General features: G+C 52.9%; 1 protein-coding gene across 4 annotated transcripts in view; it reads right to left on the bottom strand.

Annotated features, from left to right (window-relative positions):
* Nucleotides 1–24,895, bottom strand: part of DLGAP2 (DLG associated protein 2) — a 791,263-nt gene that overhangs the window by 593,279 nt on the left and 173,089 nt on the right. For all 4 annotated transcript variants that reach the window (XM_043557189.1, XM_043557191.1, XM_043557186.1 and 1 more), the window contains one exon: nucleotides 13,817–13,871. In XM_043557189.1, coding sequence (XP_043413124.1) covers nucleotides 13,817–13,871 — 55 coding nt within the window. The remainder of the gene's footprint in view (nucleotides 1–13,816; nucleotides 13,872–24,895) is intronic.

Genomic DNA, 24,895 nt, shown 5'->3' with positions numbered 1-24,895 from the left:
TCAAACACAAAGCAGGACCAGCTGAGCTGGGCCTTCGGTGCTCAGTAAATTTCTCCTGGACACTGCCCTGTGCCAGGCAAGCCCATGGGTACTGGAGACCCGTCAGGGAACCAAAGAAACAACCTCCCAACGCACAGAGTTCAGATCCCACGTATGTTCCTTTTGGTTTTGTGGACAGAGCCCAAACTCCAGACCGAAAGGGGCTGGTCTCAAACGCAGTCTTCATTGCTTGTGCGTTTGTTGCAAGCCGTGCGCGTGAAACCAGACCCGCCTCCCAGGCTCCACGAAGAGACCAGACGACCTGTGAGTCACAGGCTCACAGGTGCACACGTGGCAGTCAGCAAGCGAGGAAGACAGGTCTGTTTCCTGTCACTCACCTGTTCTACCGGTGAGCCCAGCTGCAGATGTACAGGAGGAAGAGGCCCGAATTTGGTCCAAGACGGCAAACTCGGTCTGCCCCCAGCACTTGAACAGGTGCCAGGGTCTTCCGGTCTCCTCTCCAGACGGTGCCCGGGCAGGTGGAGCTTCCACCACTTGGCTGGTGTTGGGGGCGTGGAACGCGTGGCCTCGGCAGACCGTGAGCGGACGCCTTCTCGGCCCCAAGAGCCTGCGTCACCGCCGAGCCCCGGGGCTGGTGCTGCCCATGGGCCGCCCCCCTGGCTCCTGCCTCAGCCCAGATGTCTGGGCTCCCAGCGGGCCCAGGAGAGCTTGCTCTGGGCTTCCACTGAAGGTGTGTCCTGTGATGGTGGATTTTCTGGGTCAATGTGACTGTGCCACTGGGTGGCCTGACAGCTGGTAAAGCATTGGTCTGGGTGAGTCTGGGAGGGCACTTACAGATGAGAGTAACATCTGACTCGGTGCCTGAGAAAACAGACTGCTCTCCTCAGTGCGGGTGGGCCTCATCCAATCACTTGAGGGCTGGACCAGAAGACAGAGAGGGGGACTGCACCTAACTCCACACTGGGACCCCGACTCTCCCTCTGGGACTTGAACTGAAACATAAGCTCTTCCTGGCTTTCTGGCCCACCAGCCTTCAGACGTACGATGTCATCCAGTCTCCCAGGGCCCCAGCGTGCTGGCTCTCCCTGCAGATACTAAGACCTGAATGCTTGCGTTACCGCACAAGCACATGCCTTGTACCCCAGCACTCATGCTCCCTCTGCTGTGTGAATGTGTCAATGTGTGTGTGTTTACATGCATGTGTGTGCATGTTTGTGTGTGTGTGTGTACATATGTATGAACGTTCACATGCATGGCGCATGCATGTATCTGCATGTTTGTACATGTGTGTGCATGTGCGTGTGCATGTGGGTTCATGTGTGCGCGCACATGTGTATGTGTGTGGACATGTGTATGCATATCCATGTAAGCACATGTGTGTGCACGTATGGGTCTATACATGGGTGTGTATATCTCTGTGTTTGTGTGCACGTAAGGAAGCATGTGCTCACATGTACACAAGTGTGTCCGTGTGCGTGTATGTGCACATGCGTGTGTTCACGTGTATGTGTGTGTATATCGACATCCTGCTGGTTCTGTTTCTCTGGAGAACTCTTATACAGCTTCAGACAGAGGCCACAGAACTGCTCCGTGCACCACATTTACAACCTAGGAATACTAACCGAGCTCTCTGCCCATCTGCGATGCTGCCCGTAACTGACTCCTGGGCCACCGCAAAGCCTTCCCAGCGCCGCACAAAGTACAGCGTCCTTCCCTCGACTCGTGTGACCCACCTCCATCCAGAGAGACGAGGCAAGCTTATCCCATAAATAAAATACAAGTAAGTACATCCACAGCATTCCAAGTGGCCATCTACATCACGCTCCTCTGTGACCGTCATTGTCAAGACAAGTATAAATTCACCTGCTGAGGTCTTTAGAGAGCCAGAATTTCACAAATCACTAGAGACAGTTCAGAAGGAACAGGCAGTGACCACATCTGGAGGTCTCTGAAACGCACCCGCATGACCGCCCATCCACACCTGTCCAGGCTGGCTCACCTCCCGACAGTGACCGCAAGCCAGCCCCTCCTCAAACCACCCGGACGGCCGCCACCACCGAGCTCCGACCCAGGCTCCCGGCCCCTCTGCAGGCCCCCTTCCCCAGCTCGTGGGCAGTGATGACCCACCTGGGAAAACAGAACCCCCACAGACAGGAGACCCCGTTTTTGTGCTCTCACTGCCAGCACAGCACTGCCCGCAGATGGGACGGAATCAGTGTCCCGCTTCAGAACACACGCGACCACTGGACAGCTCGGGACAGATCGCTAACACTGTCCCCAACGAACACTCCACGTGTCACCACACACTGCAAAGTGCAGCAACACTGTGCGAGCCCCTCTCTCCAAACCCGCGTCCCGGTGCTTACACCCTCCCGTCTGCACTGTAACCCCTTGTGCGCTGGCACCCCCGACTGAAGCAGCATCACCAGCACCGCTCACTTACCGTAGGGCACTTAACTGTCGGTCTCTTCAGAAGAGAACGTTTGCTGGAACGGACCTGATGTCACCCACAGGCCGTTGCTGCCTGCCGTGCAACTTGTACACTACTTGGGCACGCAGCTAATGAACTTGAGACCTTTGGCAGTCTCTGACTGTTTAATTATTTTAAACGCCACTCTCTAAGACATTTCCCTTTAATTAGTTATGCTTTCCTCCTCTGTCACTTCCCCTGTAACAGGGCAGCAGCCGTCTGATAAAAGCAAACGTTAAGTTCGATTTAAAACTTGCTTTTACCGACCGTCCTCTGTGTAGCCTGCGTGAGAGGGGCACCCAGATCGGTCAGGAGTGCTCCTGACCCAGGGGAAGCCCACCCACCCCCCAGGGGGGCATCACAAATCCATCCTGGCCCTCGTCCAGCAGAGAGGCTTTCTGCACATCAGCCCAGAACGATGCTGCCATGGGACCCGGCCCCAAAACTCGGGTGCCACCGTGACGTAGAGCCAATTTCTCACTCACGGACCAAGCCATTCTGACGTGTAAAGGACGTCTGGCTTCCTGCAGAGCACAGGGCGCACCAGCAGCCAGCTCTGGTCACCGCACGTGGCCCTTGTGTGCGGCCCAGGTCCCTGGCTTCGTTTCCCCAAAGAGGCACTGTCTTCCCTTTCTTTCATCATCTGTGTGCCGGTTCCTAATATCCCCACACATTAGCCGCCTCACACCCGAGAGAATGACTGCTATAAATCAAGTCGCCCAGCATGATTTATGTCCCACCTGAACAGCTGTTTAGCAATGAAATTGCACTGCTAAATAAGCAAGCCCTTGTTGGAAAACTCAGTCACTGTCCTTATCGGAGGTGTTCATTCCACTTTAAGACAAGAATATTAAAATACACACTAAAGCTATTTCTATTATATATGGCTGTGGGTGCAGATAATAAAAAAGGTTCTCAGACATAGAGCACACAAAAAAAATCAGCCAGAACCTTCTATTTGGGCAGTGCTTACCACTTCATTTTTAAAACTGTGTAGGGGCGCCTGGGTGGCTCAGTCGGTGAAGCATCCGACTTTGGCTCAGGTCCTGGTCTCGCGGTTCATGGATTCGAGCCCCGCGTCGGGCTCTGTGCTGACAGCTCAGAGCCTGGAGCCTGCCTCGGATTCTGTGTCTCCCCCTCTCTCTGCTCCTGCCCGGCTCACTCACTCACTCTCTCTCTCTCAAAAATAAACATTAAAAAAAAACTTTTCAAGGAAAGAACTTAAACCAAATAACCACGTGGGTTAACACAATGGTCTTCCTGAAAACAAATCTGTAGCAACAGCCAGTTTATCCGCCAGGTGTTATGACCAAAGTACTTGCTTCAGAGAACAGGAAGGCCCACCAGGTGCTGGTGCCCACCACAAAGCCAAGCGCACCGTCCTTTCCAAGAACCCTCACCCCACCCAACCCCCACGAGGACGCTGGCACGCGCTAAGAGCGGGCTGTCCTTCGAGCTCATCCACCGGCACCGGACGACCAGACGACTCTGTAAACCCTACTTTCCACTAAGGTGATGAAAAACTAGCAATCCTCTAAATTACAAGGAACCCTAACCAGCCACACTCAAATGGCAGAGGCACATCTTAAAACAGGAAACTAAATCAAAATTGTTGACTTCATACATCTCACGCACAGGCACACACAATACCAGCACCACTCAGAGACGGAGACGTAAAAATCTGGAAAGACCAGGAACCTTGAGAAAATTCACTCGGATTTTAAGCCCGTGACTCCCAAACGGCAGCACCAAATATCTCAGCTCCACATCACCTGCAGCTTTAGATCCAAAAGTGACCTGAGGACTCGTCCTGCACACAAGGAATCAACAGTGACAGGTCCCAAAGTCAGGACAGTCACACGGTCATTCTGTACGGACTCATTTTGATCAGGGTTTCTTCACAAAGAGCACACCTTGGAGATGTCCCACGACAGAGATAAGACAAAGGACTTCGGTGGGAATAAGGTTTCCTGGGGAAGCACATTTTCCTGACACGGGAACTGGCTCCAGGTCAGGTCCTCACAAGGAGGGTACCGTGCTTGGCGCACAAGGGACTCCAGTGAGTGGCGATGGCCCCTTCTTCCTGAGGACGGCAGTGGCCACTACTGATGCCCCACATGAACCGATGCATCACAAACTCAAGGCTGCTTGCTAGTTTGCCAGTACCTGTGCAAGGGCACTGGGGTCCTGCCCGGGCCCCACCCAGCAGTGGGAAGATCCCAGGTGGTTTCACACAGGCACCCGGCAGGCACAGCCTTTCTCCCCGTGATCGCTCACCCTCTGGAAGGCTACCCCAGGCTTCTAAAAATGGCCACGTCCAGAGGCCACGCTCAGAATTAGGACAGTATCATTTCCACCGGGTTCTATAGGTCAAAGCCAGCCGCAGAGCCAAGGCTAGTCTGGACTTGAGGGGTTGGGAAACAGACCCTCCTCATCACGGGGAGGGTCAAAGGTCGTTGGTCAGCCGGCCTCGCTCCACAAGAGAGCTTCTCTCACTGGCGGGTTTCCTCCATTGGCAAAGACCAATAACCCCACCAACCTTCCGGCACTTTAAAGATGAGAATTAACGGTTTCGAGGGGAAGAACACATTTGGTTAAGTGTGCAGGAGCTCCGAGCAGGATTGCTACAGACCAGTAGTCTGTGCCCCCAGGACACTCTTCTATTGAAGCCCACCCCTCAATGTCGCAGTGTCAGGAGGGGGTCTTTGGGAGGGGACTTGGTCATGAGGGCGGGGACCCCCGCTGGGGTCAGCGACCTTAGCAAAGAGGTACAAGATCATGTCCCTGCTCTGTGCAGGCGAGGGCACAGCAAGAGGGCAGTGCTTGCCGGGGCCTTGCCCGTGGACGCCCAGCCTCCAGAAGGGCAAGAAGCCCTCAACTAAGCCCCGAATGACTAACACAAGGGGAGCTAATATTCCTGCGGAGAAAGGGTGCCATGATCGTATCAGGAATGCGGGCGCACCTGCACCGGGCACCCTCCCTCCACCTCCCGCTCCCTCCTCGGACCTACGTGTGGGCAGCAGCATCCTGGGAAAGAATGTGCCCGTCCAAACCTGAGTGTTCCTGGCGGGGCAACAGACAAAACCTCTTCTGGATCTCACTCTCAAAACGCCTGCGTACGCGGCTCACTACGATGCACTCAGAAGAACGGTGGGCGAAGGAAAAGCTGGCAACCCCGCAACCCTCCAGCCATCCTCTGCCCGGCAAGAGACGAACCCGGAGGGGACTCTGCAGGCCAGAGGAGGGCCTAGGGCACCACCCGGTTCTCACAGGGATGGCGAGCCTGGGGGGAGGGTCCAGACCCTCGCATCCCCCTCAGCATCAACCCTGACCTTGATCCAGTTCTTCAGGACCTTAATTCCTGGCTTCCGGAACCAGATTCCCACAGCAAGAAGCAAAGACCCTGGGGCCAGGTCACCTGTCTTGGTGCCACACCAAGTCAGCACTTACAACAGCAACTCGAGGGAGGCTTCAGGCCTCTCCTCCTTCCGTTCCGGTGGCTGAAAGGGGTTAGGTTGGATTTAACGATCAGTTTTCTTTCTGTACGAATGCACATGCGTGCGTCTCACACCGGAAAGAACTGAAAGTCGCTTACGAATGACCTGCCTTGCATTTGCTTTGGTGGCAGCAACACAAAATAACAAGAGGGCAGGGAGGACGCGCTAAAGCAGAGGTGCAGGTGGACAGGACACATGGGGCGGGGGGGGGGGGGGGTGCGTACCGCGGGTAGATGGACACACAGACAGGGCGCTGGACAGACAGCAGCTCGACACGTACCTTCGTACACGTCCTCAGTCAGGAGCCCCGGAGCCCCTGGGGAGCAGGTGGGCGGTTCACACTCCAGGAACAAGCACCAGGCCTGCTCAGTGGACACGGGGACGTGGGGCAGCTGTGCACTCACAGTCACACAGTGCACACACAGGGCTCTCGAGACGCGGGGGCAGACGTCGGGGCCACTCTCCTCCCCGCGGGGCTTTGGACACACGGCTCACGGCATGAGCAAGGTCACACCGCTCAGCACCCGGAGCCCTCTGTGCTCCCGTGAAGTGCAGTCCCAGGGTTAGTGGGCAGACGAGCCCAGAGCCGTGAAGATGCTCCCAACACGCCCAGGGCACGAACCCGCTCACAGGGCTGAGCATTCCCCGTGAGCAGTCATTTCAGGTCCCCTCGCCCTCCCAGATCAGTACACACAGGGCGGTCCCAGTAAGTTTTCGGGGGATCTTGAGGCCCCCGGTGGAGACACGTCCAGACCACGTTCAACCCTGAGCCACAGAGCTGGTGTCTCCATATTAAACTGCCACTAAACATAAAACTCAGTCAGTAAATACGTCCACCTGCTCTGCACAGAAGCGCCTGCTCCCGGGGTGAGCAGAGCAGGAACCCTGCTTCCGTTCATTTCCACCTCGCTTTCCCCAAGGGGTGACATTTTTCTGCTTGGTGCAAAGATGCCAGCTAGGCTAGAAGCAGGCCCTCAGGGTTAGGAATAAGCCACGTGGAAAAAAAAACAGTTCTGGCCTTAAAACTATTGATCCATAACCCTTCATTCTGTCAGCAATTAAATAGCATGACTTGGATTCTAATAAAGTAATTTTCAGTTTATGAAATAAAGCCCTGTTTGGCAGATGAGGATTTTTGTTTTTTGTCTTCAGTTGGTGGACAGGGAAGGAAACGTGTCACTAGGCCACGGAGACACAGGCTGGGGCGTCACCGGGCCACAGAGACACAGGCTGGGGGGTCACCAGGCCACAAGACACGGGCTGGGGAGTCCCTGGGCCACAGAGACACAGTCTAAGGTATCACTGGACCCTGAAGATGTGGGCTGGGGTGCCACCAGGCCATGGAGATGTGGGCTGGGGCATCACCAGACCGTGCAGATGCGGGCTGGGGAGTCACCGGGCCACGGAGATGTGGACTAAGGAGTCACCAGCCACAGAGACACAGGCTGGGGTGTCACCAGGCCACAGAGACACAGGCTGGGGCATCACCAGACCGTGAAGATGCGGGCTGGGGAGTCACCGGGCCACGGAGATGGGGACTAGGGAGTCACCAGCCACAGAGACACAGGTTGGGGTGTCACCAGGCCGTGGAGACACAGGCTGAGCACAGAAGGCTCTTCCTGGCTTCTCCTCTGTCATTCCCGCCGTGCGAGCCACACAGCAAGGCACCCCATTTGCACACCTCAGGTTGTGTAAATAATTTCAGTATCTGGGTAAGAGAAACTTATGAAATATTTGGTCTTTGAAAGAAGTGACATTTTACCCTTAACCTGGTCTTCAAATGCCATTCACCTGACATTTTGAAAATGGTTAAGCATCCTGCGGAGGTAAGTTTCCCACTTAACTGGACATCTTTTTGGCAACAAAGCCATCTGGAGCACTTACCACATCATCCTGAAGCTCCACAGGCCAAGCTCATCTCCCTCCACTGGCACCCTGGTCCATACTGCTTGCCTGGAACCGTATTTGGTAGGGAAGTCTACACACAGGGTCACTGTGGTGTCGTGTGCTGACTTAGAGGGAAAACAGATATCTGCGTCCCAGCAAAGTAGTTAGCAGCTGTGTGACAACACGTGAAGTCACAAGTGCCTGTGGACCACCCGCAAAATGGCGCCACATTCCCTATTTCCCAAGAACGTGGAAGGGCTCCCCAAAAGTTACTGTGATCTGAGAGACTTTTAAACCGAGACACCTTAGGAACACAAGGTGCGACGCCCACGGTTACCGCAAAGCTTAAGTTTAACACTGGTGACATGGCTGCATGCAGAGCTTTGGGGAATCATGCCCGTTGGGTGTGAAAATCACAAACTAGAGTTTCACTCCCACTCGCAGACCGTGAGCCTTCTTCTGCCATCAGTTACTGGGAACCCTTTACTCTTGAGACAGGTCTGTGGCAAACACAGCAAACTCACTCACTGATTTTCCTGTATGTGTCCATCGCGAAAATAAAAGCTTTTTAAGGGGCACCAGGGTGGCTCAGTTCGTTGAGTGTCCGAGTTCAGCTCGGGTCACGATCTCACAGTTCGTGGGTTCGAGCCCCACACAGGGCTCTGTGCTGACAGCTCAGAGCCTGGAGCCTGCTTCCGATTCTGTGTCTCCCTCTCTCTCTCTGCCCCTCCCCCACTCACACTCTGTCTCTCTCAAAAATGAAACGTTTCTCTAATTCCACATGTGAGTGAAAACATAGGACATCTGTCCTTCTCTGACTGACTTATTTCACTCAGCATAAGACTCTCCAGTTCCATCCATGTTGTTGCAAATGGCAGGATTTCATTCTTTCTCATTGAGAAACTTAACAGAAGACCTTGGGGGAAGCGAAATAACAAAAAAATAGGTACAGAGAGGGAGGGAGGCAAACCATAAGAGACTCTTAAATACAGAGACCAGGGGCGCCTGTGTGGTTCAGTCGGTTAAGCGGCCAACTTGGGCTCAGGTCATGATCTCGCGGTCCGTGAGTTCAAGCCCCGCGTCGGGCTCTGTGCTGACAGCTCAGAGCCTGGAGCCTGCTTCGGATTCTGTGTCTCCCTCTCTCTCTGACCCTCCCCCGTTCATGCTCTGTCTCTCTCTGTCCCAAAAATAAATAAAAACGTTAAAAAAAAAATACAGAGACCAAACTAAGAATTGATGGGGGTGGGAGTCAGGGGGAGGGAAAAATGGGTGACGGGCACTGAGGAGGGCACTTGTCGGGACCGGCATTGGGTGTCGTGTGTAAGCAATGAATCACAGGAACCCCCAAACCAAGAGCACACTGTATACGCTATATGCTAGCCACCTTGACAAGAAATTATATTTAAAAAAAAATAATAAAATAAAATAAAACATTAAAAACAATTTTAAGCTTTTTAAACCCTTGGCTCTGAAGACACCGGGGATTTAGATGGAGCAAACACAAAGGCTCCGGCCATTTCGACAACTATGTTCCCTCTGCCATTTGAGCTCAGTATGCAAACGACCCCAGCGGGTGTCCATATTCCAATAGCCTTACTCACTGAAGAGTTCAATAATGTGTAATTAAGTCCACCGCCCCATAGGCTTCTAAAACCTTATGCAATAGTGCATTTAGACTCCACATCCAAGTATACAGGATAAAGATATTTGTCAACCTATGTAGGTTTGGTAAACTAAATGCCCTCTCACAAACATGAAGCTCAATCCAAGATTCTATTTAGCCAATACACAACTGAACACATGGACCCCTGGCCCTTGGATAAGACACCTCGGGAAGGACGCATGGGCACAAAGGCAGGAACCGGTGGGACAGCAGAGCTAGCTTGTAGCAGCTGGGGAGGGCAAGCAGCTGAGAAGTCCTCGCGGACCCACACTCACCCACAAGAGGGGTGGAGCACGTCCAGCACAGACACCTGGGCCTCCTGGCCCCTCTCTCACTGTCAAACACTGACCAGCATCTCACTGGCAGGGACCCAACAACAACCAGAGTCAGTAACCCTTATGGCCTCAGTGAATGACACAGTACGTATCTGCAAACACAAGAATCGGTTCCACAAAATAACAGAAATACTTAACATCTTTCCACCCCGATTTTTATATACAGATTATTTCACATTTTCCATTCCATCGAACAGAGGCATGACGCAGCCCCCTCGCTTGAGGCTTCGTGACGTAGGTGTTACTACCAAACTTGGTGCGGGTGCAGCCACTGCTTCACTGCAAACCCAATTCATTCCAGAAAGTTCTCATTAGTCTTAGCAGTGGAATGGGCTGTCTCCTGACCACACAGGATAAATGCTGCGGGACAGTGGCGCTCGGAATACCAATCCCTGCCTGCTGTGTAGCCTGAACAAAGGAGAATCTGCCAAGCTCACGACTCCCCAAGTGGCGTGGCACTTCTGAAGCAACCACACTGATCAAGATAAGGAAGCCCAACTGTCCAAGAACTAAACGTCTCCCAACCTCCTCGCTGCTCAAATCCTCACTGTTGGGGAAACCTGGATTCCTAATCCACATCTCTTTCATGGAAGGTTGCCCCCGATGTGTTAGCCAACAATGGTTATGGGTAAACCGTACCCTCGTGTGATGAGGCATGAGATACTGTCAGAGAGGTAACGGGCAGCTTGGGCTGTGAGTCACGTACCGCAAGGAACAAACGTGCCGACGTCCGCCAACCTCACAGCGGAAACTGCCTATCACAAAGTAAAGACGGGTTAACTTTAGTGCGGAAAATAGCCACTCATAATAAAATGATGTTTGTGAAGAAGTCGCTGCTCAAATAAGATTCCAACCACACAGGATTGAGCACCACCTTGGACTACCTTAACTGCACAGTGTCCAGGGGTCCCACCAAAGACCAGCCATCTGGGGTTCAGACACAAGGGTTCCACGCTGAAGGGAAGCAGACCATAGGACACCTGCCCTCGTTCCACGTGCGGGTCAGAGGCAGCTCCCCATACCGGTGCTGAGAGGCGGAGGGGCCCACGACACTTGGCGGCCACTCCAGGAGAGGCCGGTAAGCGAGCTGAGTACCAGATGCCGCTGCTGTGCCAGCCGTCCACCTGAGTGGTCCGCCGGGCATCGGACACTCCTCCCCAAGCCGGTCCCGTCCCCCCGCGGGTGCTGGATCCGCACACACACTCCACAGAGGGAGCACACCGAAGGCAGACGAAGGGTCGAACAGGGGCCCCAAAACAAGAAAAGAGAGAGTGGCTAGAAGCAAAGCTGACGCGCCAAAACACGAAAGGGCCTACGGGGCGCATTTGGTTGTGCAGGCGCGTCCCCATCACGACGTGACACACGCTGCCTGCCTGACGCTCTATTGAGAGCAACACGGAAAATAAGGCAGTTTGCGGAGCTGGTCAAGAGAATTCACTCAGCTCTGCATATCATCGGCCAAAACTATCCCAAGGAGTCGAAACACAAAGGGAAGATGACGTCTGTCTTTCCTGTTTAACCCAGAGAAGGGCGAAGTGTACCATCCGGTGTTACTCCTCGTGCTTTTCACACCCAGTTCTGTTAAGGATTTCAGCTCCATGACAATGGCAAACACCTGAAAATATGTGCATCTTCTTCCGGGTACGCAGCTACAGAATTTCTAAAATAACTAAAAAGCAAAAAGCAAACAACATGACAGCCATGGCTCATCCCAGAGCTGTCCAATTTTTTAACTGTGGCAAAACACACATAAAATGTACCATCTTAACCATTTTTAAGTGCAGAGCTCAGTGGCACTGGGTGCATTCATGGTGCCACACAGCCAACAACACCGTCCAGAACATTTTCATCTTCCCAAAATGAAACGCTTTCCCCATTTCAACACTGACTTTAATCAAAAATGTGGAAACGCTTCTATACAACTACTAACACTACAAAAATACCCATTCAAGTTCATAAGGAACCTGTATGTCATTAAAATGCAAAGCCAATAAACCATTCCATCTGAGTCTGAAGAAATTTCCAAACAACATCTCCTAAATAATTAAGCAGCTTCAGACATACTGGATCACATTACATGGTAAAAACCAGAATTCACACATCTTTCAGCTCTGAATGAGCTGACACTTTGAAAGAGTTATAATTTCAGCCGACTTTTCTTTCCTCTCATTCGATACAATTCCTTTCGTTTTCCGCACCTAATGTCATAGCCTTGGGTCTTCAAGAACTGACTTCTATAATGTAAAAATCTTCAAAAGAAAATCCCCTAACAAACGTTCTCAGTATTCAGGTCTTACTGAAGGGGATGCTTTCTGGGTTCTAAAGGCTAGTTCCTTGGATTCTTACAGAAAGCAAATAAAACATCTCAATTTGGCAGAATTTCACATATTAACTTGAAACTTCTTATGTAACAAATGCTCTAAAAATACAGAAAGCTCATTTCAACACTTAAAATCCAGTTAGATTCCCAGAGAATGGTACTTAGCCTTTAGCGAATTTTATCATTATTTTTTGATGTGGCTCAGAATCAGAGACTCGCCTGGAAGACATAAACTAATGTGCAATTAATCACTCCTTCTTTAACTTGTGTGCCACGCACTATTGTTGACGGACACAGTTTGCAAAAATCTTTGTTCCTTCACGTGGGACCTGTTCGTATATTTTTGTTACTAACCAAGAGTTCTGAAATATAAAAAGAGGCTCAAAAAATACGTAGCCACATTCCGGACAAACTCCCCTGTAAGTAAGTGTGCTCTAAGTCACAACCAGGGTATATCCAAATGGGTGATAACAAAACAGGGACCACTCTATGGACTGTTTTTGAAAAATAATACAGGTGGTGATACAGTCTGTCCATGATCATAAGTAAAAAAATAAATAAAGATCCTATTTTCCCCAAATACTTGGTGTTTTACACTGGAATGCATAATATAAAACGGTAACTCATTGATCACTTAAGAATGAGACTCCAAAACCATACTAGCTGGTTAATATGCTGTTAGAGTATATCCCAACACGTTAAATTCTTCTGGCTCTCAGAGAGTCCGTTATGGCTCATTTTGTTAAAGCTGTAAACCCTAAGGGGACGGCAGCGTGCCTCCATTCCGTACCCAGCACCAGCACCCTGGGAGGCAGACATATCTGACGGGACACAGCTTATCCCAGGAAGGAGCAAATTCTCACAGAACTAGCCCTGGGAGGAAAGACAGAGCATTCTGTATCTTGTCCTCAGGTCCTGCAATTTCTTTTGAAATGCTCTAAATTAGAAACCCCACCGGGGAGACTAATTAAGACAAAGACCCATAGGACAACACACTCCGTCATGTGATCTTCATGTTTGTTCCTGAACTTTAAAACTATTAATAAAGTTCCAAAGGTTTCTTTTCAGGATATCCCCGCCCCCCCATCATGTTTCCTAAGAGTAATACAAACCACCTCATTTACAACCTCCAGACGCCAAATCTGTGAGAAATCACACAACACACAATCTCCCACGGCAAGACACCCAAACTCTGTTTTCTCATTGAGACCCTCAAGGCTTTAAGAACAGAACACCTGGCCAGTTCCTAGCCTGGCTGCAGTAACGCCCGGACAGCAGACTGACCACAAACACGTTCTGTGCCTGCCAGTCCTGGCGTTCTTTCTTAGTAAGTACAACCAACAAAATAAACCACTTTGAAACTCAGATATTCAACTTTAAAAGACAACCAGTTTCCCTTAAAAGCCTAAGACAACAATCATCTAAATATATTTACTTTGTCAAAGAGAAACAGATCTCCGAGCTCAGGCTGTAACTCACCGCAAAACTGAACAATCCAGTTTTTCGCTTGTTTCAGTCAATATACAATCTTGCACTAAACAACAGCTAAAAACACAAGGTGTCTAAATTATGCAATCATATTTCTCAAATTTTCCACCGAGAGAAAACCCGTCAGCTCACATCAGAAGAACAAAATATATTTACCTGTATTCCTGTCTGGTAAGATACAGCAATGCTTCTGCAGAATGCCAGGCAAAACCTGTTTCAAAACATACAAATAAGATACATCTGGTTATCACTCAGGTGGAGAAAGGTGTCTCATTAACTGCAGCAGTGTTTCTCTAATAAGGTCGCTCCATGTCGCACAGGGTCATCACGCCCAGAACGATCTGACAAATTAAACAATTCAGAAAAATTTTGATGACACACATTTTTCATCAAAAAGGTTAATCAGGTAGGTGTGCTGATTATATATGCTGTTCCAGAATGGTAATGCAGTTCTATTTCATAGATGCCCCTAATGGGTCCTGAGAGGATCTTGAAAGCTGCACTCAAGGGACTCCTACAATAAGGCAAATGGGCCCACCAATTTTTGTGATGGCTTTTAAAATATTAGACGCAATTAGAGCCTGAAAGTGGAGAACCATACAGCGGCAGTATATGGAGCCTGTCTTGTGGGATGCAGGCACAGATGCTTTCATCTAGGATGAGTCACAAAGAGCAATGTGGGAGAAAAGGCTCTATTTACATTCACGGTTTGGTCGTAAATGATGAAGGAAATATCTTATTTGATAAGTGAAGGGAAGGTGAAAATAACAGAAAATAGCTTTCTCCCCAGAAAACAGCAGTGTAAGGCGACGGCAAAGCACAGGCTGAAAGAAGCTGCACTGAAGAGACCATGTGGGGATTTACGATTCTGTGTTCTAACTCAATCACAGTAAAAGCTGGACTTCCATCCAGAGTTTTCCACCGATGAAGCTGCAACCATTCCTCAACCCTCTGTGATTACACCCATCCAAGACTCTCAGCCCAGAAGCAGGCATTACTTATCTCGGAGCAATTACTTAGTGAAGAGAGAGGGAGAGGCAGGGAGGGGGGAGAGGGAGGGAGGGAGAAGCAGGGCGGGGGGGGGGGGAGTTAGGCAGAGAGGGAGGGGGGAGAGGCAGGGAGAGGGGGGAGAGGGAGGGTGAGGGGGGAGAGGGAGGGTGAGGGGGGAGAGGCAGGGAGAGAGGGAAGAGGGGAGAGGCAGGGAGAGGGAGGGGGAGAAGGGGGGAAGGCAGGGAGGGAGGAGAGGCAGGGAGAGGGAGAGGAAGAGGGGAGAGGCAGGGGGAGGCAGGGGGCACCGAGCCCAGGGTCTGCCCTTGATCGCCTTGCGATCCAGTCAAGCGCACAGCCTGTTGTAATAGGTGGAACTAACAGTCACGGAAGCTTCGCTCTGAAAGAGCATCGGCCTTCTCTTCCATGCTGCCTGCCATCCCTCCACACCAGGGAAGGAATAATTCACGCCCAAGTATCATCAGCTGCAGACAAAATGGTATTCCCAATTTCCAAGTCTAAACAAACCTAAGAGACACCACAAGTCTGTGGTTCTAGGCAGTGCAGGAACCAGTGGGAAAGACCACAGTGGTGACAAGGGCTTCCTCAGACTCCGTGATTCCCGCCTGGGGTGGGGTTGGGGGGCTGCACGCTCCACAGGGACTGTCCACAGATAGGAAGACCCCCTTCCAGGCCCCGATACGCCAGGGCAATCACACCCCACTGGGGTCCATCCTGTGGCATCTGTGTCAGGGAAGAAAGACCTCGAGAGCCACACAGATGTCCACAAACACACGTCAGCTTATTAGACGAGTGATTCTAAAAGCAAGCCACAGGAACTCCCATGCATAGCACCCACACACACAACTAAGCCTCAACAGGCCTCTGCACCCGACCCCGCAATTCTCCCCATCCCAGCCCCCACCCTAGACGCTGCCCCACGCGGCCACCAACGGGCATGGCCACTTGCTCATTCCAGGGTCCCACCGAGGCAGCGCTCAGCCCACCCTGGCCACCGCAGTCTCTGTGAACAAGCCGCGTGGCTCTTCTCACGTGACCCCAAGGCAAGAGGACACATGGGTCCAGAGAAATCACAAGCAGCCATAGAATCCACTTGTGACTTTCCTGAGGGCAGACCATGTGAGTTCAAAACTAGCACCCATCCCTAATCTCGACAAGCTCCTCCTCACTATGGCCACAGGTGACACACAGGTGCTCGATCCCGGCAGGCGCCACAGCCTCACGTCTCTTCCTCGCCACCAGCTCGGGCTGGGCCGGGGACCCCACAGGACCCTCGCTCCCTCCCTGAAGCCTCCGCAGAAAACAGCAGAAGGGAATGAAATCACCCTGCCTGCCCAACGGCACTTGTAAAGGCTCAATGCCACTAACCTGCCTGTTGCAGGAGAGCATTTACTGCGGAGAATACCTGGGGGACACCGTGCTCTGCACCCCACAGAACACATCCACGGGCACCTGCCCACGTAATCACGAGCATGACACCCACAGCACGTGCTCTCGGAAACCGCTGCTGCCTACGTCCTCTGCGTCCTGTGTCCAGAGTCTTCCAACTGACAATCCATTCCCCGAATGTCAAGTTCAAGCTTTCACTCCTCCCTGCATCCTGACTCCTGGTGGGGCCAACCCGAGCAGGGTTTACCTAAGACGTCAGGTCAAGAGAGCCAGAGCCTCAGATCCAGTGCTGCTGACCCAACACGGCGCTGACTGGCCACACGGGCGAAGTTAAGTGAAAGTAAGTGAAGTCAATTAAAATTCGAAATTCTGGTCCTCGGTCGCACTGTCCACATTTCAAGTGCAAGTGTGGCTGTGGCCGCCGTATTGAATGGCGCAGACCTCAAATATGTGCATCATCTTTCAGAAGAAAACAAGGTCTGGAGGCAACATCCTGTGTCAACCACATTCATATTTAAAAAATAAAATTTCTCAGGGGTGCTGTTTCGTCCTCGCCCCTTCTCCCTCCATCCAGGCAAGAAGCCTCTCCATCCCCGTGTGGTCACGAGAAGCTGGATGTGGACTCAACGAGCCACGTGAGCTGGAGGCCCTCACAGCCTTACTTCCTACGGCCCAGGTAACGAGCTAGTGCCCTTTACATCTGCAAAATAACACCGCGCAGCGCAACGCGCTCCACGGGGCACGTGAGCCTCAGACACGTTCTGCAGCGCAGGGAGCACGGGGTACACCAAGCTGCTCAGGCCCCTCTTCCCGGCCGATAACTGTTAGCCAAGAGCTGCAGGAAGGTCCCGACAAGAAGCCGTGTCTGTGGCTCTCGCGAAATGAGACAGTCAGGCTTCCGCGTCACAGCCAGGACCACGGATTTGCACACGGATTTGCACGTGGCCCCCGCTTCCCAGGCAGGACCACGGATCTGCACACAGATCTGCACACGGCCCCCGCGTCACAGCCAGGACCACAGATTTGCACACGGATTTACATGTGGCCCCCACTTCACAGCCAGGACCACGGATCTGCACATGTCTGACAGGCTTTCTCTCCTATGCCTCCCTCCCAAGGGGAGCTGAGCAGCAGTGACCAGCTTAGGCACCTGCTGCAGGGCACACGGCCACACAGAGGCTGGCCCCCGGCCCCACACTTGCCCTGGGGCCCGGCCCACCTCCCGTGTGCTCAGTCGAGCCCCGTGCCCGTGGCGGCCCCTCGCAGCAGCTGGCCGGGGAGGCGGCTGCCGCACACGCACCATGCCCATCAGCTCGCATCTCCAAAGAAAACACGTTCAGGGCGGCTGTGGGGATGAAGGGAGTTTGCACGCACTCCCACACTGGAGGGTGGACTGGAAGAGGGGCGTTCACAGACGGAGACGTCCCTATTCCTAGTGATACAGGCCACTGTTACACCCTCAGGGCACACGCACGCGCACAGGGCAAGCCTCAGCCACCAGCAGCCTCGATGGTCACATGTGAGTGGGGCAGGGGTGCGTCATCACACTCTGCCTGCATCAGCGCGATGCAGGGGGCTGTAAGCACAGCCCCCCCCCCCCCGCCCCACCAGCTCTGCACTCACCCATGTTTCTGGGCAGGAGAAGGAGCTCGGGAGGCCTGTGCACACGCAGCACCCGCCATCCGCGATGCTATGCCAAGCTCCTGGAATGTGTGCAGGCAGATGGTATGTAGGGGGTGCCCACCACACCACGAGGAGGGGCGAGGGCACTTCGGGAGGCGATGGCCACGTTCACGGCCTTGACTGTGGGGATGGTGTGTGTCCACATCCCAACTCCTCAAACTGTAGTTTTTGTGTGTCAATTATACCACAACAAAGCTCTGGAAAAAGATTTTGTTCCCAATCTTCAATAAATCTCTCCTATGCCTTTAAACACACAGGTGCACAGACACACCCAGAATCTACACTTCTACTGAGCTCCCAAGCGACACTGATGCTCCCTGGACAGGAAACACACTCGGCGAACTGAACCAGCCCAGCATGCAGCTTATGCTGTGTAAACACAACAACACATTCAATTAACCCGTCCCTTCGACACACAGAGACATGACTTTAAGTCGGCAGAGCGGCTGAGATAAAAACTCACACACAAGAACCAAGTGTCTGAGCACGTACGGAAAGGATTTCAACAGGTGCTTGACAGATAAGGAGCAGAAAGGGGCGTCTGGGGGGCGGGGCTCAGTCGGTTAAGCATCTGACTCGTGATCTCAGCTCATATCAAGATCACACAGTTTGTGGGTTCGAGCCCTGCACTGGGCTCCATGCTGACAGCTCAGATTCTTGGGATTCTCTCTCCCTCTCTCTCAAAATTAACAAATAAACTTAAAAAAAAAAGATAAGGAGCAGAAAGAGGAGAGCCATAAATCTAGGCTCTGACTGTCCAAGATTTCTCGGCAAGGACTCAGCACCAGAAGTTTGGGGCTCAGAAGCACACGGTGTCTCCAGGGAGGGCACAAGCAGCCACACCGGAGTGTGTCGTGCTCAGGCCCCCCTCCCACACCCAGAGACATGAACCAGAGGAAGCAAAAGCACACGGGTGCTGGGGAGTGATCCCGGGGCTGCACAGAAGCGAGACACAAAGCCGGCACGCCCAAAGGTTCTGCCTCCCACCTGCTTCACCTTCTTCCAGAAGGAGAACCCTGGCCTGTCACCTGCCCCACCCCCGTCCTCCCCAAGCAGGAGACCAGAATATTCTCCTCTGAAAAATGAAAAAAGCCAAGAGAAAATACCTCCTATTAACGTAGGCTTTCCAATTAAAACTGGCTTGCCACAAGATCTGTGTGGAAAATTCCACCAGCCAATAAGCCCCATTTACTCACCAAAAACCAACGCCACATAAATGTTTAATGTCTTGCACTTAATGAAAACTCACAGCTGAGGATTATCATGCATTTAAAGAAACCCCCCACTCTGACAGTGACTAAGAAAAACAAAATCAGAGGAAACAGAAGCATTACCAAAACAAGAGAACATTTTAAGATAATGATAATTAACATTGCAGAAAGACGGAGGAGAGATTTTGTCCGTGACCCAAGAACAGGATGCTATCCTTATAAAAGGGAAATCTACAGAACAAGAAACAGCTTTTGGAAATTTAAAAAGAAAACAAAAATGAATATAAAATTTTAAAAAATAGTTGAAAAAACAAATTCAAGGAAGTCTCCCAGAAGGTTTAGAGAAAAATTATATAAAGAGGGGAAAAAAGGAGAGAACAGAGGTTATGTGGCCATCCCGGGGGCACACCATTCTGGCCAGTGGGAGGTCCAGAATGAAAGGCCACGAAACAACACACAGCATCACACAGACGGTCATGATCCACAGGTCTGAACGACGTAATTTCGGACTCAACAGGCCCACTGAGCTCCTGGCACAGCCAGCACAACGTGACGAGCCTAAGATTCACCATCATGAAAACCCAGAACAAACAGTCCCAAACTCAACCAAAATACTAAATACTGGAAGCTAGAATATGCAGAAACGGTGTTTTAGAAATTCCAAGGGAGAAACAGAAGACACCATGAGACAAGCAAGGCATAAAATGGGTCACTTTCTAAAATGACCCCACAAGACCTGTGGCAGGAGCAGACAGAGAGCCCGAGAGGCCACCCCCCCACCCCCCCCACCCCCGGGGAGGCGAGGGCCACACTCAGGTGGAGGGTCCCCACGTGACACCCGGCCATGGCTCCAGGGAAGGAGGGAGTGCGGAGGACAGATGCAGGCTGAACACACAGGAAAGAAGGATAAAAAATGTTAAGACAGTAAAGAATAAGGCAATTAACAAACAATAAAAGACGTTACCAAAAAAAGAGGTGTGATCCTATAAACTGAATGTGATCGAAGTACTGACCATCGATTTACCCAAAAATCAGGACATAAGGGACACTGAGCACAGGGGGAGGGGCCGGAGAGGCCCCGTCTTCCACACACGCCAGCGGGGCACTGGGAGGGGACAGGGGTCTCCAGGCAGCAGGACAGGGCGGGGCCGCTCTTCACACACCTCCTAAAACCACTTCACTTTTTATAGTGTGTACATGTAGGAGTCACATGATAATTAAAATTAACTCACATAAAATAATGTATGGCCAGTCTGCACAATGATTTTTACAATTATAGGAAAGCAGTATTAAATTGTCCTGAAGGGTGTTTATTCGTTTAATGTTTATTTATTTTGAGAGAGAGAGAGAGAGAGAGAGAGAATAAGTGGGGGAGGGGCAGAGAGAGGGAGAGAGAGAATCCTAAGCAGGCTCCACACTGTCAGCACAGAGCCCAAACTGGGGCTCAAACTCACAAACCGTAAGATCATGCATGACCTGAGCCGAAATCAAGAGTCGGGCGCTCAACCAACTGAGCCACCCAAGCGCCTGGCCCTGCCCTTAAGGGCATTACAAAATGACAAATATGAGCAAAACACCTATTTGGAATTAAAGTGCTTCCACACATTTTTATAGCTTTCTCATTATAAGTCAGACACACCTGAACTCAGTCGTTACCTCATACAAAACCCACATCCGGCAAACCCGGATAAGGCAAACGCTAGGAGCAAGAACAAAACATGAGCACAGTCTGGCCCAATCCAGAGTCACTTCAGGATAAAATGTTTACGAAGGGCTGTAAGAAAAGGACTCAGGTCAAGTGCTTCTATTTAAACACCAGTCATCAAGGCAGCACGGTATCAGCCAAAGAACAGACAGACCAGTGGAACATAAGCACAGACAGCTCTTCTCTGGCAAAGGGACCCCGGCAACACAGCGGAGCAGACGGATGGTCTTCACAACAAAGGCGTCCACGCGCAAAATGATGAATCCAGACACAGAACTTGCAGCCTTCACAAAAAACAGCGCGAAGTAGATCACAGGTTAAACGTAAAGGACAAAACTATGAATCCCCTAGTGCACAGCACAGAAGAAAACCCTAGACGCACGTCCTCAGGGAGGCGACCTTGTGGGTACAACACCCCGGGCACGAGCCATGAAAGAAAGAATTAGTAAGCTGCACCTGATGAAAATTAAAATCTTCTGCTCTGTGAAAGGCACTGTCTAGAGAAGACACAAGTCACAGGCTGGGAGAAAATACCCGCATAAGACACACCTCATAAAGGACTACTATCCAAAATGCGCACAGAACACCCAACGAGAAAACAGACAACTCAAGCCGTGGGCCAAAGACCTTGACTGACAGCAAAGGGGCACGTGAGAAGACACGCCACATCCCGTGGCATCAGGGAAACGCAAATTCAGACAAGGAGACGCCACCCACACCTGTGAGGACAGCCCAAACCCAGAGCACTGAGCACGCCAAGTGCTGGTGAACGAGGACGTGAGCAACGGAAGCTGTCCCTCTCCCTCTGCAGGGGACGCAGGATGGCTGTTTCTAGGGGACAGGGGGTGGCTGTTTCTACAGGATGCGGGATGACTGTTTCTAAGGGACCCAGGGTGGCTGTTTCTAGGGGACCCAGGGTGGCTGTTTCTAGGGGACCCAGGGTGGCTGTTTCTAGGGGACCCAGGGTGGCTGTTTCTACAGGACACAGGATGGCTGTTTCTAGGGGACCCAGGGTGGCTGTTTCTAGGGGACCCAGGGTGGCTGTTTCTAGGGGACCCAGGGTAGCTGTTTCTACGGGACGCAGGATAGCTGTTTCTAGGGGACAGGGGGTGGCTGTTTCTACAGGATGCGGGATGGCTGTTTCTAAGGGACCCAGGATGGCTGTTTCTAGGGGACCCAGGGTGGCTGTTTCTACAGGACGCAGGATGGCTGTTTCTAGGGGACCCAGGGTGGCTGTTTCTACAGGATGCGGGATGACTGTTTCTAAGGGACCCAGGGTGGCTGTTTCTACAGGACGCAGGATGGCTGTTTCTAGGGGACCCAGGGTGGCTGTTTCTAGGGGACCCAGGGTGGCTGTTTCTACAGGACGCAGGATGGCTGTTTCTAGGGGACCCAGGGTGGCTGTTTCTACAGGACACAGGATGGCTGTTTCTAGGGGATGCAGGGTGGCTGTTTCTTACAGAACTAACCATACTCTTGACGTACAATTCAGAAATCCTGCTCCTTGATATTTCCCAAAGCAGTTGAAAACTCACGTCCACGCAAATGCCTGTACGCAGAAGTTTACAGCAGCTTTATCATAATTGCCCAAACTTGGAAGCCCCTCAGCAGATGGATGGATAAAGTGGTCCATCCATCCAAACAATACAATACCGTTCAGCATGAAAAAGAGGTGAGCTATCCAACCATGAAAGCACGCGGGAACCTTAATGCGCATCGCTCAGGGAAAGAAGCCGATCTGGAAAGACTACTTACTGTGTCACTCCAGCTCCAGGACGTCCTGGAAAAGGCAAAACTACGGACACACTGAGAAGGTGAGAGGCTGGCTGCCAGGGGTTGTGGGAGGAGGGAGGACGAACAGGTGGAGCACGGAGGGGCGTGGGGCAGTGAGACTAGGCTGGGTGACACCGGAAGGACGGACACAAGTTATCGCACGTTTCCGCAAACCCACAGGATGCAAGACACCAAGAGGGACCCCGGTGTAGACTGTGGACTCCGGGTGACGGCGACATCACTAGGTGTGACAAATGCACCGTCTGGTGAGCGTGCTGGGGGAGGGGAGGGTGAGAGAATGCTCATCGATGCTGGAAACTGGAAACTGGCTTGTATTTCACACAAAATGCAAGCACGTCCGGGGGACCGGAGGGACTTCACCACACAGTGAACATGAGCCTCCTGCAGGTGCCCCACCTGCCCGCTGAGGGCGTGGGGAGGGCAGGCTCTCTGGCTCTGTGCCCACGGCTGGGCCTCCTTGGACCCTCCCTCCCTCCACCAAGGGACTGTTCTGTCGGCAGAACGGCTGTCATCTGTCACACACAGGAGACCCGGGGTGACCGCGTGCCCCTCCGGGGAGGCGGGTGCATCTCTGCTGGACAACAGCCCCCGAGACACTGCACGTGCAGGGTTCGTGCGTGCACATCATGCTGCGTGCTGGAAAGATGGATGTCAACACAAGGATTAAAACTCAACCCGCCAGACGGCGTTAATAGCCCCTCTTCACTGCTGTGGTGTTCCAAACAACAAAACCGCGCTGAACGTTCCTTACAAACCACAGAGCATCACCTCCGTGGCAACAGACACACAGCTCAGGGCGTCCGTACAAAGTGAGGTCAACGGTCCCCTCCTCTCAGTCGGGTGGCTGGAGCGACAGCTGAGAAACACACGTGGGGGCTGCCCCTGCCGGCCCACAGCAGCCCTCAAACCCTGTCCTGGGAGCTCGTCCAGATGGGCCCTGGCCGGAAGGAGCCCGTCACGGTTCTGATGTGAATAAGCAAACCCCGTGACACCACTGGACATGACCACACGATGAGAACGTCAAAATAAAAAGCCGCTCTCAACGCTGTAGTGCAAGCATCTCACTGAAGCCGAACAAGGTTCTGCCTGCGATTTCAGGGGGAAAGAGGGAAAACCCCAAAGTCACCTAGCTGCAGGGACCTCTCGCTGAAATGGCACTGGATGGGCAGAGGCCACACGACCAGAACCACTGGCGGGTCAAGTTCCACACGGCTGTCCTCATCAGTGATCCGCCCGATGTCGCCACACTGGCACCCAACACCCTGGAGATGGAGAGGCCACGACTCCAAGCCCAACGTCACACCCAAGTGAGGCAACGGGGGAACCACACACTGCAGCCGGTGAGCTCCCCGCCGCCGCCAGCTCAGGGGGCCTGCGGGGCACCCAGCACATCCACAAACTGAGGGGCGATGTTCAAGGCCGAGAACCACGTACTGAGCGAGCTGTGAGGAGTGTTTCCAATGATAACAACCGCTTCTGAGTGCACGACGTAGGTCACTGCCCAGCCTTACAAGAGCTGTTCTTTGAAACAGGCCAGCAGGGAGCCAGCCTCTGCACCCTCAGCAAACGGCCGGCTGAGAGGCACACGTCAGCACACCCCCCACGTTCGAAACCGAGAGCGGGTAGAGCAACAGGCTTACAGGACGGCTGTGGTCAGAAACGCCGTCTTTGCTCCTCGACGCCCTCAAACCCCTTCCTCGGGGTGATCACGGCCGTCAGACTGCACGCACGGCCCACCGTGTGCCCCCCGGCTGGAGATGCCCACCCCGCTGGCTCCGTGCCGGCCACGGTTAACTTCGTGCGTCCCGAGGCGTCCTTGACCGGCCTCAGGGTGCTGAGACGAAACCCCGTTTCTGGGCGCGTCTGAGGGTTTCCAGAGCACAGACCACCTGCACCAGCAGACCCGGCACCAGACCGGCAGCGTGGCGTTATAGTTCGGTCCCCTCGGGGCCTGAGCAGGACCAAAGGGGAGGAGGAAGGAGCTGCCCCCGCTTCTCCGCCTCAGGGCGGGAGCCGGCACCACAGTGTGCCTGCTGCCCTCACCCTGGGAGATGAGCCGGCAGCTGCCTGGTTCTCGGAGCCCCTCGTCGCAGCCTCCAGCCTGCAGACGCAGCCTCCGTGATGCGCGAGCCACTTCCTCACGACAAAGGTCCTGCCACAGAGACACAGAGAGGGGAACAGACGGACATACCCGTGAGCCCTGCGGCTCTGTGGCCCTGGAGCACCCTGGCTGAAGCCAGAGACCAGCACCAGCCTCCTCGGCATCTGGAGGCCCAGAGCAGAGGTCCTCGGCCACGAAGCCTGGCGCAAACCTCCCGCGGGGCAGCCCGCGGAGACAGGAGATCTTGGGCCCTGGAGTGGGCCCAGCCCCTGCGTGCCGTCAACACCAGCAGGTGACCACGGGAGCACCGGGGTGAGGGACTGCCCCGGCGCTTCTCGGAGAGG

Source organism: Prionailurus bengalensis, chromosome B1 (genome assembly GCF_016509475.1).
Source record: "Prionailurus bengalensis isolate Pbe53 chromosome B1, Fcat_Pben_1.1_paternal_pri, whole genome shotgun sequence".
Taxonomy (NCBI): domain Eukaryota; kingdom Metazoa; phylum Chordata; class Mammalia; order Carnivora; family Felidae; genus Prionailurus; species Prionailurus bengalensis.
Note: the sequence above shows the minus strand (reverse complement) of the source record. Positions and strands in the feature narration are given on the sequence as shown.